Source organism: Rhinolophus sinicus, chromosome 16 (assembly GCF_057876585.1).
Source record: "Rhinolophus sinicus isolate RSI-liver-muscle chromosome 16, RSI-T2T, whole genome shotgun sequence".
NCBI lineage: Eukaryota > Metazoa > Chordata > Mammalia > Chiroptera > Rhinolophidae > Rhinolophus > Rhinolophus sinicus.
In genome coordinates, this window is record NC_142516.1 from 106750075 (window position 1) to 106769002 (window position 18928).

Sequence of the window (18928 nt, forward strand, 5' to 3'; positions counted from 1 at the left end):
GGGAGTCCTTTAGGGAGAAGGGCGGGCCCTCTGTGTGGGGCTGCTGCTGGCAGGTCAAACTGAAGTGTCTATAATTTTTCTCTTGGGGAAAATCCCATGATAGAATCAGAAAATGTTTCCCTTTTTGAAAAACAACTCTCTGGATAGCCATAGGTTATGTTTAGAAATGCATAAATGTAAATCCCAGTTACATATAATAAAGGAACTTTTCAAAAATGATTTATGTGGCACCATAATAAGGAATTCAAAGAAAAACCACATAATTGTTCATCCACAAAGTTTGTCCCTGCAATGTCAGATGTCTGAATGTTTCCAAATATCCTAATGTTTGGCATCACGTAAACCAAATAGGCAGATGTTTGGCAGCCATTTTTTTCAGGAATCATTCTGATATTTAGCATCATGTATAAAATGACCTAAAGCTTTCCACAGCTCACTAACCCACATACCACCTTTTTAACATAAAGCCAGTGTTTACACCTTGATCTTTTATGTTATGCACTGTTGTTCTCTTAAATCACTTAGAACACCATTTGTCAGTGTTCCCAGACTCACAAATAAAATATCACTTGCACTCCCACCATGAAGCCAAATCCAGATAAATTTTGAGTCAGTAGCATAAGCCCGCCGAGATCCTCATATTGGGCTTTGCTTGTTTCCTAGGTGACCAAGCTGTGCAGCTAGTTACTATTCCAAAGCACACAGCCAGATTCCCATCACGGTGATATATTCCATTTTCTATTCAATTTCATCCCCAGGAGAAAACTCAGGGGTTATATGGAATTGCACATTTAGACTTGCCCTTCTGTCAAACATTAATAGGATCATGGAATCATCATGCAGAGAGAGACCAGGGGAACTCATGGAATCAATCTACTCCCATCCACAGGAGAATGTTTAACCTAACCCCAAGGAACTAAGGAATCCTTATGTTTATAAGGCAGCTCTTTCCCCTCCAGAAGAGAAGATTCTACAATGTCCAACAAACAATTCTCACTGCTTAGCAACCTCTATCCTGTGAGAACCCTGGGGTGACATGGTATCAACAACCCTCACGGCAGGACATTGCTAGTCAAAAACAGACTGGGAAGAAAATGACCTAATTCACCTAGAGATGATCCAGATATAATAATACTTTGAATCCTGGAAAATATTATGGAAAAGTGAAATCATCAAAGCACAACCATTCACAACATAATGTTTTCCACATTAGACTACTCATGCCTGGAAGAGTCCAAGGTCACTTGGGTCAATTTTTGAGGGGTTTTGGGAATTAACCACTGTCACTCAGTGTACCCTTTTTTTTTCATGCTTCTTCCAGTAAGTAAATCTCCCAGTGGGATGAAAATTATTTGAACTGTGTCTGCTCTTTTACATATTCTGTCCTGCCCATGAAGAATGCTTTAATAAAACTGTACTCGTAAGTCTTTTTTAAAAAGAAAGTGAACATCTTTGAGAACTTTTCTAGTTTCCTCCAAGGGCTTAAAAAAGGCATCATAATATTCACAGCCCATGTGTTCAGTCACCCTTCCAGCAACATTTGAAGAATCCCTACTGTGTGCTAGGCTTGTATTGAATGCTGGCATAGAAGCATCTGCTGTAATGATGCTCACCATGTGTCGAGCATTGTGTTACACAGTGGAGGTACAATGGTGAATGGAATCATCTGGTCTTCATGAAGCTTGTAATTTAGAGGTGAAAAGAGGGAATGATCAAAGAACCACACAACCAAATCTAAAATGACCACTTTGTTAAGGTTCTCTGAATGCAGAAATCTAGTCAAGGAGGCAATAAAAAATGACAGGTGATCTGACAACCAAGTAGCAGTCAACCAGGTGAAGAGGAGCCAGGAAGAGTATTCTAGAGAGAGAAACTGGCATATGCAAAGGTATGTGCCTGGAAAGAAAGTAGTCATTGGAGGAACTAAACAAGGCTAGTGTACTTGGTGCAGAGAGAACACAGAAAGAATGGGGTGGGGGACTGGACACTTGATACAATTCTGGTCTCCATCCTAACAGCACCAGGAAGCCATTGCAATCCCTTCTGAAGGGATGACATGGCCAGATTTGTCTTTCAGGAAGAGCACTCTGGCTGGATAAGAGGGCAGGAATGGATGTGGGAAGCCATCTAAAAGACTAGTATAATAAGGTAGTCTAGAAAAGAGAAAAAAATGGACTAAGAAGATGGCAGTGGAGTAGAAGGAAAGATTAATATTACAGGGCACATCTAGCAAGCAGAAATGACAGAACTTGGTGATGAATTGATCAATGGTTAAAGGAAAGAGAGTATTTTAAGGATGACATCTAGGGGTGGCCAAACGGCTCAGTTGGTTAGAGCCCAAGCTCTAAACAACAGCATTGCCAGTTCAATTCCCACATGGGCCAGTGAGCTGTACCCTCCACAACTAGACTGAAGGCAATGAGCTGCCGCTGAGCTTCTGGAGGGGCGGCTGGATGGCTCAGTTGGTTAGAGTGTGAGCTCTGAACAACAAGGTTGCCAATTCAACTGCCACATGGGATGGTGGGCTGCACTCCCTGCAACTAAAGATTGAAAACAGCGACTGGACTTGGAGCTGAGCTGCGCCCTCCACAACTAGACCAAAGGACAAAGACTTGGAGCTGATGGGCCCTGGAGAAACACACTGTTCCCCAATGTTCCCCAATAAAATTTAAAAAAAAAAAAAGGATGACATCTAATCTCTGGCTTCCAAACTAGGACAGATAATGGTTCTTTCTCCTCACTGAGATGAGAAACAGGGAGGACAATCATGGCAGGAGTTAGGATAGGGGAATGGAGGTGGGGGGTTGGCGATCATGATTTCAGTTTGTATAACTTTAATTGGAAGTTCCTTCGAGATATCCAAGAAAAGCTGTCAAGGAGATATAAGATCAACAGGTCTGAGGCACAGAGGAGATGTCAGAGCTGGATTCTCATTAGAAATCATATGTGTATCAATTGAAATCAGGGGCCAAGGGAGAGGGTGCAAAGAAGAGAGCTTAGGAAAAGACTTGGAGGACTCCAGTCCATAAAGACCATAGAGGAAGCTGCATGGCAGACAAAGTAGACAGGACCAGAGGGGTGGGAAGAAAACCCAGGAGCATCATACCATGAAAACCAAGGGAAGAGCCTGTTCCAAAAAGAAAGAAGGCATCAACCATGTCTAAGCAAACTGAAACCTATCTAGAATGGAAAGGAAATAGAGATTACAAATTGGACAACGCTTTCAGGAAATTTACTGCGTGAAGGAATGGCAGTTGACAAAAGTGATGTGGGGTTACAAAGACTTTTTTCTCTTTCAACATGAGAGAGGTGAGTGTATTTAACTGTTGATGGGAGAGACCTGAGGAGAGATTAAAGACAGAGCAGAGAGAAAGGGCAAGCAATAGTGTAGTTTCTGGCAATAGGAGCCTTAGATGGAACGATTTTATTTTGAAGGTACTCACTGTGGGTGTTGAGAAGGTCAGGTTCTCAGACTATATTAAAAACAGCAACCATGTTGCCAGAGCAAGCAGCTTTGTTGCCAGTATCGGGGAACCCCAAAGATACTGTCAGTTGTTCCTCTTGTTGCCACCCTAAGGACAGCTCATCTACTCAGGACACTGCTTATTGGTTGACCCAGCAGAGCAAACGTCTGAATCTGAGGCTTTGCTTAACATCTCCAGTCAGACCACCCAATAGGGTTCCTCATTCAGCGATCCCACAGTACTTGTAAACCCACAACACAGAAAAAGGGCTCAGGACCCCCAGACATAGGTAAAAAAGAAAAGCAAGTAAGGTGAATATACCAATAGGTGTTACATAAAATATCTAGGGGGATTATGGGGGAAAGGAGGACTTTCCTCAGCCTGACTTTGGGTTTGGGAATGGTTATCACATTGTTTTCAAATTGTCAGGTTACTTCTTAACTCTTGAATATACTGGCAGCCATTTAAGGGCAAGTATTGTGCCCTTTTTATCTGTGTGTCCCCAGAGTTTAGTGCCATCCGTGATACAGAGCAGTTGATGGACCAGGAGGCAGGATCCATCACAGAGAGTGGAAAGAGGGTAGAGAGAGAAACGAGGCTGGAAAGAGAGCCAAGGTGGGATAAGCACGGGGTTGTCTTCTATGAGTAGATGGTGGAAATGAATGTCCTTAAAACTGTGCTGTAGGGCAATAGCTCTCGAAGCAGCAGATCTATCCAGAGACCTTTCAGGGTGGTTCAACTCTGAGATACATAACAAGAAGTCTGTATGAGGTTAAGGAACAGGTGGGGAGATAGAATCAAGGGCAGAATGGACTGAAACTGGTAGTCATAAATTTATATCTTGGAATTTTAAATTGCGGTTGGAGCAGGCACAAAATGAAGGCAAGAACTGGGGTGGAAAGGATGACAGTGAGCAAATGCCAAGGTCCTCATTGGACGAGGGGAGGAACTAGGATGCCTGTAATACCAACATACCAGAAGCAGCAGTAGGGGGCTGGAAAGGACGGCTGAACGGCCTAGACCTCAGAAAAGAACAGTTTCTGACCTTCCCTCTTTCTATTCGGTGAACTTAATTCATTCTTTAAGTCTCAACCTTCGTTTGTTACTCTGAGAAATTCATTCCCATTAATTCCTCCTCTTTACCCCCTCCCCTCCCACCTATTCAGGGTGTATTGTTTCCTCCCTTCCACTGGCTCTAACAGCATCTTGTACACGTTTCTAAATTGAATTGCACACACATCTGTCATAACATTAATGACAGTGTATTGAGGTTTGGGGTCTATTGGTCTGGATCACCCACTAATGACTGTCAGGGTTCAAGGGCAGGGTCTCTGTCTTATATGGACCAGATCCAGCAGGATGCCCAGGTAAACATCATTTTGAGGAGAGAGTGCATGGCATTCGTGGGGAGAGGGTCAAGTGCATTTGGACAGTAGACACATACCCAAGAGAGTGCATGGAGAGAGAGACAGATTTGGAAGCTGACTACAGAGCAAAATGGTAATATCCAACATTTCCCACATGCCAGACACTAGCTCAGCACTCTCCATACAATAACTTCTCAGTCCTCACAAAGCTCTTAATGTGCCAGTGATACAAACAAGGAAACTGATTCTTAGAGGGGTTGAGTAACTGCCCCAGATCACAAACCTAGGGAGAGAGGGAGGGTTTGAACTTGGACAGTCTGGCCAGCATCAAAATTCAGTCCACCTGTGATACATACTATCCTGCCTCCTACCTGAGACTTCTTCAAAGGCAGTGTTATGGGCTAAATTGTGTACCTCAAATTCATATATTGAAGCTCTAACACCAGTACCTAGAATGTGACTGTACTTGGAGATAAGTTCTTTATGGAGGCAATAAAGTTAAAATGAGGCATTTAGGATGGGCCCTAATCAAACATTACTGATGTCCTTATAAAAAGAGGACATTTGGACACACAAAGAGACACTAGGGCTCTGTGTACAAACAGGAAAGACCAGGAGAGAAACCTCAGGAGAAACCAAACCTGCTGACACCTTGATCTTGGACTTCTAGCCTCCAGAACTGTGAGAAAATAAATTTCTGTTGTTTAAGCCACTCAGTGTGTGGTGTTCTGGCAGCCGTAGCAAACTATAGGCAGTTAGAACTGTGGAAGACTGGGTCAGGGCAGGAACGTGTGAGAATTAGAAGAGGCAGAGGGCCAAGTCTTTCCAAGTTTAGAGAATTAATACGATGATAAATAGGTGACCTGACCACAATTCCCAGAAGGCACATCTATCCTCACAGGGGCCTACAGGGCAATGTCCTGGGTCTAGGATTTCACCATATTCTTAAGTTTCCATAGCACTTTTCCAGAGGTCTTTCTCATTCCGTCTCATCTTTCGCCCACCACCCGGCAGTTGGAGGGGTAACCGTGGGCACGTTGCCGGATGTCTGGTCTTGGACTCCAGGTCTCATCCCATAAACTGCAGGCTGAGAGTTCTTGGATAGGCTCCCAGGCAGGACCACTATCTCTGCTCTCCTTTATCGAAGCCGAGTCATTTATATTTTAATGAGATTATTTTCCAACTCAACAGTTTATCTTTAGTTTCATTTTCCTCTTGCCATCTGGTCCCCTTATGCTCACATGTAAGGCTAGTGGCTTTCTTTGTCTAAGTAGATTTGTCAATAGTTTATAATTTTTCTTGTCATGATCATAATATTTATTTTTCACATCAGACAAACTCTTCTGGAGACTTGGAAGAAAGTTTTGGATTTTTTTTTTTTTTGTCATGTCTCTCTTTAACCTGAAATTTTTGTTTCCGGGAAATGTGTTTTTTAAAGTAAAGAATTAAATAAAAATGAATGAACAAAACTTCCCAAGCCAATATATCTTCGAGTTCTCATTGCTGCTGGCAACCCTAAACCAATACTTCATTTAAAGAACTGTAGTTGATCAGGCTGGCCTTACAGCAAATGATCCAGAAGGTTTAGACTCATGCCGTGGAAGCGGCCTAGCTTCCTTCCCTATGACTTGAAACTCAAATTCGGGAAAATCTCATGTGCAGGAGAGTTTCATTTTTTATCTGTTTTCAATCTCTAGCCCTTAAAGTTCTTATCTTAAAGCTGCTTATCTTCTGCTATTCAGAACCCTTGGCCTGCTCCCAATTACTTTTGGCCTTCTCCATTACTAATCTCTTTCATCATCAATCTCTTTATTTTCCATCAGATTATTTTGAGATTTTTTTTCTCCAGTAAAGGGCTTTGATATTCCAGTCCTATTCTACTGGCTGATGGCACTGTGTACCTGTCAGGTGTGTGTCAGGAGCCCTCTAAGGAAGGGTAGTCTTGTTGGAAAGCCTGGCCTTACCCATGGGGCCTGGAACATAATAAACTGCCCTCTCCTGACCTCAAAACTCCATTAGGCCAGCCACGGCTTCTGGCCTGTTCCCCATTGTGTCCCGGGCACCCAGCCACTGCCTGGCACAGTGAGTGCTCAATAAATAAACGGATGAATGGACTTGTTTTCTAATACCAACCTCAACAAAGACTGAAACAAGTATTATCGGTGAAATACAACATGAGAGTGTTGTTTAGAGCTGTTTGAGCAAAAGTGATTAAAAAAAATCAGTGACATCTTATTTATATGATGCATAGTTTCTAGAGAGCTCCAAGTCTCCTATGAGGATTTATATCAACACCCATTTTAAGGATAATGGGAGCCTTATAAGGTTTTATTGAGGATTAAAGAGATCATGAATGTAACATCCCTACCACAATCCCTGACATGTAGTGAGAGCTTTTAAAACAGTTGATGGTCTACCCTTTTCCTCTACTGTGTTTCCCCGAAAATAAGACCTAGCCAGACAATCAGCTCTAATGCATCTTTTGGGGCAAAAATTAATATAAGACCCGGTATAATATAATGTAATATAATATAATACCGGGTCTTATATTAATTTTTGCTCCAAAAGACACAGTAGAGCTGATTTTTCAGCTAGGTCTTATTTTTGGGGAAACACGGTAGTGACATGACTGATTCAGGTCCAGAGGTCAGGTTTTGCGTTTCCTGGCCTATTACACTTCCTGCCACACCTCAGCATTCCTCCCACGCTGTCCTCAGACTCTGATGGGAAAATCTTTAGGGCAGCAGGCAGAGCACCCTAAGCAAACCAGTGACACTCCTCTGCTCCCATCTTACAGGGGTGAGGGAGGAGGGCATTGTACTCCCATGATTAACGTGATTGATGCTAAATAGTTAGAAGTAGAGCCAGGGAACCATGCAAGATTATGGGCAAGATACCCTATGGTGAGCACGGCAAGTCCTCCTGCTGATTCCCTGCTGACAGCTCTATTTCCAAACAAATAACAAATAAAATGAGGCTCCTAAGACCCTAGGATTGAAGTGGGAGCCCACACAGAACCATGATACGTCAGCTCAGAGGGATAGTGATTACCTTCACACTTTTCTTCCAGATAATAAATGCATCACTGAGTTGCCATCAGATACTGTGCCAAAGATAAATGATAACACTTGTGTCCCTGTGGTCGAGGGGACCTGAATCAATGCATCATTTTGAGATGTGGCCCAAGCTTTTTATCTGGTCTGACCTTTCTTTGTATATTTAAAAAAGACTGAAATAATTTAAGTAGCATCTCATTTTCCACAGCCCTCCTTCTAAAGGCCATGCTAATTTCACTCTTTCTTCTCTGACCTTTTTCTTAATGCAGTCTTCCTGAGGATGGACTGGCCCATCCATTAGCCCTCCAGGTAGATGACAAGAACTCCATCGCATATAAGGGTCACCTGGCTGCTCCATTCACTCATTGGGTGGCCTGGGGCAGGCACTCACTGCAGTTTAGTTTCCTCCACTGTAAAATGGAAAAATACACCTACTTCACAGAAATTTCTTTGTCAAGGGTTAAATGAAGTGACAAATATGAATTATCCCCACACAGAATAGACAAAGGTAGATTCACTAGTGGCTATAAGAATAACAAGATGGTAGAATGTTCATTATACTTATCTATTTTTCCACTTTTATCACTCCCTTTCATCTGGTTTCATTGATACTGTATTTGTCCTTCCACTTTCCAAATAGGCAGTAATTGTCTATTGATTTCCAGGAGATGTCAGATTTATGTAGAAATGTCTATCATCTCTGCCATATTGTGTTCTTCCAGTCACCTAGGTTTCCTTTACTCCCCCTCTAATCACATACTCAGTGCCCCACCCTGCCTCACACTTGCTAGTCCCCACCCGGGACACTCTCCTCACTTCCTACCTCCACGCTGGGTCTGCTTCCCTTTCATTTACCCATTCACAAAAGGAGAATAGAAGTGTAATCTCATAATCAAGAAAAAACACAGGTAAATACGCCAACCGCAAATCTTAAATGAGTTATCCTTACTGAGCATAAAATTCCTTTTATGTAAAACAGAAATGGATATATTTTATTTATTTATTGCTCCAGGTGTTGGGGATATAGCAGGGAACAAACAGAGCCCTTGCTCTCATGGAGCTGGCATTCTTGGAGTAAAGTTGGGGAGGGAAGAGCAGGTAATTAGTAACTAAATCTATCATATGCTAGGTGCTGGTAGAGTTATAAGAAAGAGTAGGAGAGGTAAGGGGATTCTGTGATGTAGGATTACTTGGGAAGGGCTCTCTGATGAGGGACCATTTGAACATGAAGGACATATAGCAGGAGTCTTGCAGAAAATCTGGCAGAAAGTATTCCAGGGAGAAGGAACAGCAAACACAAAGGCCCTGAGGCAGCAGAGGGCTAAAATATCCCTTCCTGACACTCAAATTTAAAATGTTCTCTTTTTCTCGGGGCACACTATGCTTTTCTTTCATAGCATTTATCTCCATTTATGTTTTATATATTTCAAGGTATCTAATTCACTTAACTAGTCTCCCCCTCTGGATTACAAACTCCATGAGGGCAGGTACCATATCTGTTGCTGTTTTCTCTCATTTGTATATTCAGAATTCACTCTCCTGTCTGGTTAAATCATTGAATGAATTGATAAATTTAAAATCGTCATTAATGTCATTGTGTAGTAAATCACTCACAAAATTTCTTTGGTCGCGTGAGAATTTTCTTTTAGAAATCAGTACTTGGGGGTCAGGAGAAATCTCCTTTGAAGAACTGGCATGTTCCTTTTTTTCCGCTAATGAGCACAAATTGAGTAGAATATATTCATGTCTGTTTTGTGTAAAAGGAATTTTATGCTCAGTAAGGAAAATTCACTTAAGATTCAGGGTTGGCATATTTACCTGATGAGGAGATTGCATTTCTATTCTTCTTTTATTAATAGTTTTCTCTTTTGTGTAATTTAATTAAGATAAGCATCAGAAAGTGATATTTAGGTGGGGAAGGAAGAAATAAAGGGAGGGAAGCAGGAGAGAGGAAAAACAACATATTCCTCTTTACGGTATCACTTGTCACCCAGAGTGGCACTGCTTTGCAAGTTGGGAATGTAGCTAGCTTTAAATGCAGCGATAGCTGCCTGTGACTAGCGCTTGGCATGTGTCAGGACCAATGTTAAGTATTGTACATACACGATCTCATTAAATTCACAACAAGCTATAGGGTAGATATCAATAGCCTTATTTTACAGATAAGTAAATTAAGCCTCAAAGAGATTAAATAACTTGTCTTAAAACAGAAGGAAGTAGAAATGAGTGCCTTCTAAGGACTTGGACCGGGCTGTCAGAATTAAACCCAATGCTTCTGGTCCTCCCTCCCCCTAAGCTTCCATACCACCTTATCTGACAAAGGGAAGTGAATCCCTCCAATAATGATCATTAACTCACCCAAGGTCTTGACAGGGGTACTTTACAAACATCTATCCCCTTACTGCAACAACCCCTGACTGAATGCACATTAAATGGTCTTTGTTTTAAAACACATTTTGTTAAAAAATAGCAAAACAATGCATGACACCGATTGTAAACTGGAAAGCTGGGTGGTGGGAAGCCACTCAGACCTGTGCTAAGAAAGGGGATAATGAATTCAGTGTTGGCAATTCTGAGGAAACTAGAAGAAAACACCTGGATATTCCTATTCCTCCCAGAAATGAAACAGATCCCTACTTGATTTCACTGTGCGGTGGGGTATTTTCCCCGTGCAGTTCGCCGCGCGGGTCTTGGGAACCTCGGGGCAATCCCTGGGACTCTGATTCACAGATTGTGGGCCCAGGGGAAAGGGGTGGCTCCCATACACTTAAACACGCCGCCCGCAGTTACAAATCACAGACAGGCACAGGAACAATCGCGTTCAGTACATACACAGAAGTGTGCACTTCCAAACACATACCTCACCCGTCACAACACAAACACAGGCGCACGCGACCTCACACACTTCTCCCACTCATGCACGCACACCACACACAGGCGCGCAACACGCGAGCTCACACGTGCTCGCGCACATGTGCACATCTGCGCGCACACGCTTACACTGGCGCTCACACCCTCTTGCGCGTGCACATACCCTCATTCACATACACACACCGCGCGCACACCCTCACACCCGGAGTACACACCCTCTTGTGCACGCACTTACCCTAGCGCGCACACGCTCACACCGCTGAGCAGCGAGGGGCGGGGAGGGCGGCCACTGGTGCCCGGCCCCTGGTGGCCAGGAGAGGGCGCGGCGCGGTGGACGCTGGAGTCGTTTGCCCTAGCCAGGGCGTGGAGACGCCAGCAGCGAGCCCCGCCAGCTCTGGCTGCACTGTGCTGGGCGGCCCCGAGGGAGCGTGCCCCAGGTCACGCCGGCGCCCGCGAGCGGGGCGCGGCAGGGAGCGCGCCATGGACCGCAAAGAGGGCGCTGGCGAGGAGGATGAGTGCGTGGACTCGGGCGCGGAGACCGGAGGGTGAGCCGACGCGGGCTGTGGGCGGGGGGGGGGGCGCTCTCCGAGTTGCGCGGCAGCTCCTCCCCGGCCCGGGACCTTCTTGGACCCAGCCGCAGAGCGGGAGCTGCGGCGGCGGAACAGGGAGACGGGGGCTGCCCCTCTCACCGGGTCCCCGGGGAAGCCAGAGAGTCTGTGGCGGGCCCGCGCCCCCCCAGGCCGGCCCTTAGAGCCGAGTTGCGTGGTCCATGGCTCCCGGGGGCAGGATAGACCCACCCCGGGGATGGGGGAAAGTGGACTTACGGTTCAGAGTACCCCCCTCCACAGGCCCCCACCCCAGCCCCTCTTGCCCTCGTTATTACTGAGATGATGTGGAGTGCCAGGCAAATGCAGTGTCCCCGAGATCATCCTTAGAGAAACAAGGGATGCTCTTGCACTTGTTTCGTGAGGACTTTCTTCTTGTATCTCCCGAGCCCTCTGAAGTCCGGGGTGGGGGCTTGGGCATGAGGAAAAGAGGGTAGGACACCCGGCGCCTAAAACTCTTTCAGAAGTCGTCTAAGAGGATAGCATTTTTCATTCTATGGCTTTCCGAGATCCCCCACCCCCAACTCCTCCATTCCCCCGCCGAACTTCCTCACCTCTTTGCGCACCTGCCCCACCCATAACTGTTTGCCTTAGGTACAGGTGGAATAAAGATCGTGGGACGAAGACCTATGTAGAGAAATGTTTGCTTTAGAGTTTGAGTTCACTTCAATGGACTCAAACAGTTACCCCAAACCTTCGGAGACTAATTAGCCCTCTCCCAACAAAACCGGTTTCCTGAATGTCTCTTAGGAGGTGAAAGTCATTGTAAAGTCTTCCTCCCAGCCCCTATCTCTAGAGGATTTCCCTATGCAGAGTCAGCACACGTCCAGGATGCCTTTACCCACCCAGGAGGAAAGGGTGTCTTTTCCTGTCTGCGGGAGGTCTGGAGCTGCCCAGACAGAAAACCTCCATCCTGGAAGGTTGGGAGGTTTAGACTAATTTCAGGGGTTGGCAACCTTGTGAGAGTGGCAGAAAGAGAGTCCAGGTCCAGAATGGACCCATGGGTCTGACCAGCCCCAAAGAAGGGCTCCCTACTCAGCCCCTCCTGCAGGCCCACCCCCACTCTTTTTTGGAGCCTCCACTGCCACTGTTAGCCCAAATCTGGGACTTTATACCCTAAAGCATTTACCCTGTAATGGACTTTCCCTGTTATCCAAATTTGTAATCATCTATGGTTCACTACAGAACCCAATGATATTCCAGTGGAGTAACCTGACTCCAAATACTGAACTCCCTTACTTTTTCCCACACTTTGTATGTGTGGCATTTATCAACTTTAATTGAAGATCCTTAGCTTTCCCCCTCTCCTGCCTCTAGTTAGCTGGACCGTGAATAGAAGAAAGCAAAATTAACCAGCTCATTTTCAGCTAGGTTAAATAAAGCACCAACTAGTCCATTTGTTTTCAATTTTCAGAGCTCACTTAAAACAGATATTTTTTCCAAGGTCTCCCTCTTGGAGAAATGAGTGGAGAGGAATCCCTGACCCAGGGGGGTGACATCACCCCAGGATCCCAATGAGCAACATGACAGCTCCCAGGACTCCTGGGAATGGGTTTGCTGAACATACCATGTTTCCCTGAAAATAAGACCTAGCCGGACAATCAGCTCTAATGCATCTTTTGGAGCAAAAATTAATATAAGAACTGGTCTTATATAAGACACAGTCTTATATTATTGTCATGCAGGGTGTCATGCGGGGTCTCAGTTTCTGCTCCCCACACAAGAACACAAGTGAGGCCAAAAAGGAACACCCTCGGAGCCACGGATGGGGGTGGGTCATACCACTATATTCTCGCTGGTGGCTGGGTTGGAGACACAGGAAGCAGGAGCCACACGATCCGATCGGCAACCTGCCGTCCACTTTGCCAACCAACCCCTTGCTAACTGCAATCCGCCATGCTAACTGCAATCCGCGCTTGCTAGCTTAGCCACGGCAGTTATATCAGTGGCTAATGGCTAACTGGTAACAGCTGATGGCCATCTACTACCCGAGCCAGCACCTTTCCTTGTGAGGCCGAGAGCCTGGAAACTGCTCTCCTGGCTCTGTCCCCACAATTATATAAGACCCAGTCTTATTTTACTATTTTTGCTTCAAAAGACACATTAGAGCTGATTGTCTGGCTAGGTCTTATTTTCGGGAAAACACAATACTGACACTAGAGCGTCTGTTCTCTGCCTGTCAGAAAAGTTTGCAGTTGTAACAGGACAGAATTATTTAAAGAATTCTTATTGCCTCAGTAGCAGCCTTAAAGATACAGGTAGAATGATTTATAGATAATGTAATACAGAATTGTACACCTGAAATCTATGTAATTTCACTAACAATTGTCACCCCAATAAATTTTAAAAAAAGATACAGGTAGAATGGCCTGCATTTAAATAAAATAGTTTCTGTGTATGCTTATTAGTCTTGTGTTTGCCACATATTCACAAATCCCTTGAAATGTAGTTTAGTTATCAAAAAGCTGTTCATAGTTTCCCTGCTTTTCTAGAGCTTGCCTCCTCTTACCCTATCTAGCTTTCATATAGCTGCCTAATGTTGGGTATAAAATACAGAGAGAGCACTCAATATATATTTGCTATCATTATTTTTTAAACACAGATCTGATCATGTCTCTCTCCCGTTCAAACTTTTAGTGGTTCTGTCACTATAAAAGGTGAAGAGCTCAGCGTAGCCTACAAGCCCCCATGTTATAGGTTTCCTCTCTCCCTCTCTCTCTCTCTCTCTCTCTCTCTCTCTCTCTCTCTCTCTCTCTCGCACACACCTTGCTTCTTGGTAGGTCCACCCTTGTACCCGGCATCTAGCCACATCAGCAGGGTGTTTCCAGGTCCTTGCTTTTGTCAAACTGCCCTCTTTGCTAGCTACGCCCTTTTCCACCTGGCATGCCTCTCCACCAGGTGAAACTCTACTCTTCATTTTTAAGACTCGGCTCAAGTGACACATCTGCTAAGTCAGGGATCCATAATTTGGGGTCCATGTATTGCCTCAAGCTTATGCAGAATGATATCATTTGTGAATTTTTATGAGACGAGACTGATCTTTATCAGATTCTTAAAGTAGCCTGTGATTCCCTCCATACCAAGTTTGAGCAGGGTGTGAGAAATTTCGTTTTCAATAGGTTGCGTTTGAGGTGTTGGGAGACGTCCAAGTAGCGATGATGAGCCTGAATGTGTCTACTTACCTAGCGCTTAGAGAGGAGGTATGTGTGATGACATTGCATTAGGGAACTGTCTGCCTAAAAATGGCAATTGAAGCCACGTAGATTAAATCAATTAGAGGCAAAAGCAAACACTTGCCTAGCATTACTATGTGCAGGTACTATTCTGAGCCTTTCCATTATTTCATTAATTCATTTACTCCTTAAACAACTCTGTGAAGCAGTTACTGCTTAAGGCCAGCCTTGAGAAACTACAACATTTAAGTGTCAGGTAAAGGAAGATGAGCCAATAAAGGAGCCTGAGAAAAAAAGTAAGCATGGAATAAAAAAAGGGAAGAATACGGTATACCAGAAGCCTAAGGAAGAAAGAAACAGACCAACTGTGCTACTGAAAAACTAAGATGAGGAATGTGAAGTGTCTTTTTAAATGGAGAGAATGAAGGGAGGGTAAAGTAGTATTGACCCTGGAGTGCAGTGGAGTGGCAGTGGCGGAAGTGGAAGCCAGGACGAGAGGAAGGTGAGGAGGAGAAGAGAGCTGGAATCCTTTGTCTGGAAAAGGGGAGAGAGAAGGAGAGGCAGTCGCTGGAGGGGAGAGTGGGGTGAGGAAAGGATTTCCTAAACACAGGCAGTAATTGGACAATAAATATGCACAGAAAGGATTCTGTACAAGGGAAAGGATAAAGACATGAGAAAAACTGATGATCTGCCATGTCAGCTGTCTGAGAAGGTGGAGGCAGGTGGACTGCAGACCACCTGTATGGATGGACTGGCTTTGGATAGGAGGAGGGACTTCTCCCCTCCTAAAACTAGCAGGAGAGAAGGCAGTATGGGTTTACATTTGGTGAAAATTCAGCCCTCTCCCAGAAGAATGGACATTTGAAATAGTTGTTTGGACATTGTTGAGTGAGGACCCAGTTGAGATTAGTGGTTACATGTTTACGGCGGTACCAGTCTGCCTTGCTATTTCTTTTCCTGCAGCAGTGCTTAACTACCCAGGGGCAAGTAGGCAGAGAGATGGTGAGCAGTTGGGATCCCTAAGGCTTGGGGGAGAGGGATTATTGCTAGTGGAAACCCAAATTAATTTTAGACTGTAATAAAGAATAAAAATCATTTATTTGAGCAAAAGTTGCTGCAGCCTGGGAGACACACATTCTTGTAGCAACTTAAATTGTGCTCCTCTGACAGAGGCTACCTTTTATAGCAAAAGTTCCTGCCCGTATTCCCAATTAGGTCATTTTATGTAAAGGAGGTATCCAAATTTGTACACTTCTGATTGGTCCGAATTATGCAGTACTGATTGGTAGGCATTATGCGACCGGATTGGTCATTATGGAGCAGTTCTGACTGGACAGGACAGGTCTTAGTACATTGGTCAAAAGAGGAAACCAGGAACTCCCTCGTAATAGTTGACTCAGGTACATAACCGAGCAGAGCATAATACCATAAGCCGAGAGTTCAGTTGGAGGTTCTTCCCAATATACAGAATCTGTGAGAAGCCCCCGTCAGCAAATGCCTGCTAGGCTGTTATTAGTTATAAAATTTGGGCCCTCAGTTGACCATGGGGAGTCCATCTCTGCATATAAACTCCTTCTCGGGGTTCATATCAAATGAATCTTCTCAGGGTCCACACTGGGTTGCTGATATGAACATAAGAGCAAGGGATTTGGGTATTTTTTTGAGCTGAGTATTGATCCTTTCATAATTATGGTCAAAGAGTGGTTCCAGGAACCACTGTGGGTCCCACAGCCTGTGGGCAGACTGTACTGATCACTTTGAAAGTTACAATCAAAAGAGCCAAACTGCCAGGGTTCAAATTCTCGTTCCTCTACTTAGGAATTGTAGAAACTTGAGCTAATTACTTATCCTCTCTCTGCCTTCAGTTTTCTCCTCTGGAAAAGGGATGACAATAATAGCAACCACCTCATAGGGTGATTTTGAGAATTAAATTATGCTATACATTTAAAAGCCTGTAGGAACAGTGCCTGGCATAAATGAGTCCTCAGTACATTGTTGTTACTCATCATAATATTGTTATGGAAAACACCCCAAGTGGTAAACTTAGAGTTTTATATAATAAAAATGTGTATTTCCGGGTGTGTTCAAGACCATATGTTCTTTATATTCACCATAGTAGATGCTCTGATGCTTTTCAATGCCTTACACAATTGGATCATCGTTCAGAACATCTGAGACTATAGGACATACCTCAGTGTTATAATTATTGTTTTACAGATGAGCAAATGGAGGTTCAGAGAGTACATGACTAATTAGTGATGAAGGGGAGCAGAGTTTGCCACCCCAAAATATGCCTCTTTGGGATATTATTTTAGGCTGGCTAATTTTAAAGAACAGCAGACATGGGAGAAGCCCTGGAAACCAAGTAGAAGTTACCTTTTGTAGAAGGACACTTACATTTGTAAGGCTATTTCCCTCACTGTGCCAGGCCTGCCTACGCTATTAATGGAGAAGGCCTAGACTTAAAGCTGCATAACAATCTTACCCTTGTTTACTGTGCTTTTCCTGGTCACCTCTTATAACTCACTCTCCACCCCCAACATCTTCTTTTGTCTTTAGCTGAAGGTGTTGAGGTGGTGGCTTCTGTCTTTTGGCAAGTTGCTCAGTTTTCCTGGGTCTGTCACATGTATACAGGAGGTATGCATGTTATTAAACTTTAATTTGTTTTTCTCTCGCTAATCTGTCTCATGTCAATTTGATTATTTGACCAACCAGAAGAACCTAGAAGGGTAGAGGAAATTTTTTTCCTCCTCCACAGTGGCCTACCTTGAAGCCTGGTCTCTATTGCACTTCCCACCTAGTGAACTTGACTCTCAACTTCTGGAATTAGTTCTTGTTTTTTGCTCAGACATATTATTTTGCTTGAAATGTTACCTTTGTTGTCTGACCCACCTAATACAGGCCAAGACTAAAACCAAACTAGTATTCTTCTGTGGTGATTGATGTCATATTGAAACTCCCATTTTCTACTTTAAAGCAAGCCTTGTGCTTCTGTGTAGTTTTTGTTAGAAAAAACTGACAAGTCAGCTACTGACGGTGGTAAACTATCTTAAGCAACAGAATCTCTTGATAGAGAAATAAGCAATGTTGTAAACCCAAACAAAACAAAAAAAACATAGAATAAGTAAGATAAATGCTTTATAATAGGTGTTTCATTAGTGAGGTCTCCTATATTTGGCTTCTAAGCCACTCTTTCAAATATGACTATACCTGATGGTTTATTTTCATTCAAATGTTTGATCTGGCATTAATCGTCCTCCACTTCCATGTCACCTATCCCTGAGCTTCTGAAAACCTAGGGTCTGTCAACAAAAGACCATCCAGCCTAAGAGAAGACTTACAAGAGTTTGTTTGAGTCCAACATGACAATTGCCAGGAAGCAAAATCTCGATGGAGAAAATGTTAAAGAGAATGGCTGTTTTGCAGCTCATTTTATACATTAAAATCAAAGGAGGAGATATAAGGAGGGTTACATGAAATTCATTGGTGGTAGATTAAGGAGGCGGGAGAAAGCGAAGCAGGGGCACGGGGATCTCTGGGATTGGATAAAAAGCAAATGGAGAGGGACATACTTCTTGGGTACAGGATAGTTGCCATTTACAGTACATAGAGATGGTATGTGGGCAACAAGATAATAATGTGTTCTCCTGCTCTGTTGCTGGGTAGTTGCATCCTTGAGAGATCTAGAAAAGAAAATTGCCATTTCAAAGGTATGTTATCTGCCATTTCAAAGATATGTTATCTTAGATGCACAAAATCAACAGATAACACAATTTCAAAGGTAAAGATTGACCGTTGTCAAGGAAGCTGCAGGCCTAAAGCATAACTATCAGCCATGACTTGCTTTTAGTTAGGAATTTTTATGTTCAGACCATCCTGTGTGGTTACTTTCGGTCTCTTTGAGTTTGTAGGGCCCACCCTTCTGGCCTCCTCTGAGCTCCTCAGGTTTCGTGTGTCGCTCCTTGTGTGTCCACAGAGCATACCATGGCCTTTATCTTTGTGTGTCCTCCAGCTGACACTTACCTGAGATTTAAGAAATAACAAAAAATTCACAGCTCTAGAGTTTATAAATAGATGGATGGGAAAGAGTAGGTGGAATAAATTTTATAACGAGACAGGTTTAAAAAAGGTAAAAGGAGAAATCTTGCATTAGAAGACAAGATGGTCTATTAGGCACTTTATAATCTTTGTGTTCAAGGTGGAGCTAGTTAACTCTAAATTACTATGGCATCTAATTCAATGGACTGAGAGTTAACAAATGAGGTCCATGATGCACTGAGCTGATGTTTTACAGAAATGTCAAGATCAATTTTACTGAAATGCCAAGATCAGTTCTCATGCCAAGATTTTCCTGGAATAGAGAATTTAGGAAAGTATTCATTGTATACATAT

At 43.7% G+C, this 18928-nt stretch overlaps 1 protein-coding gene and 1 long non-coding RNA gene across 2 annotated transcripts in view; one reads left to right on the forward strand and one right to left on the reverse strand.

Moving 5' to 3' along the window:
• Window positions 1–8289, reverse strand: part of LOC148755090 (uncharacterized) — a 59759-nt gene extending 51470 nt beyond the window's left edge. The window contains exon 1 of the long non-coding RNA XR_016019292.1: window positions 8141–8289. This is a non-coding gene — a long non-coding RNA (uncharacterized LOC148755090). The remainder of the gene's footprint in view (window positions 1–8140) is intronic.
• Window positions 8290–10800: 2511 nt separating this feature from the next.
• Window positions 10801–18928, forward strand: part of FAM124A (family with sequence similarity 124 member A) — a 72846-nt gene continuing 64718 nt past the window's right edge. The window contains exon 1 of the mRNA XM_019752183.3: window positions 10801–11303. Within this exon, the coding sequence (XP_019607742.3) occupies window positions 11239–11303 (65 nt within the window). The 5' untranslated portion in view covers window positions 10801–11238. The remainder of the gene's footprint in view (window positions 11304–18928) is intronic.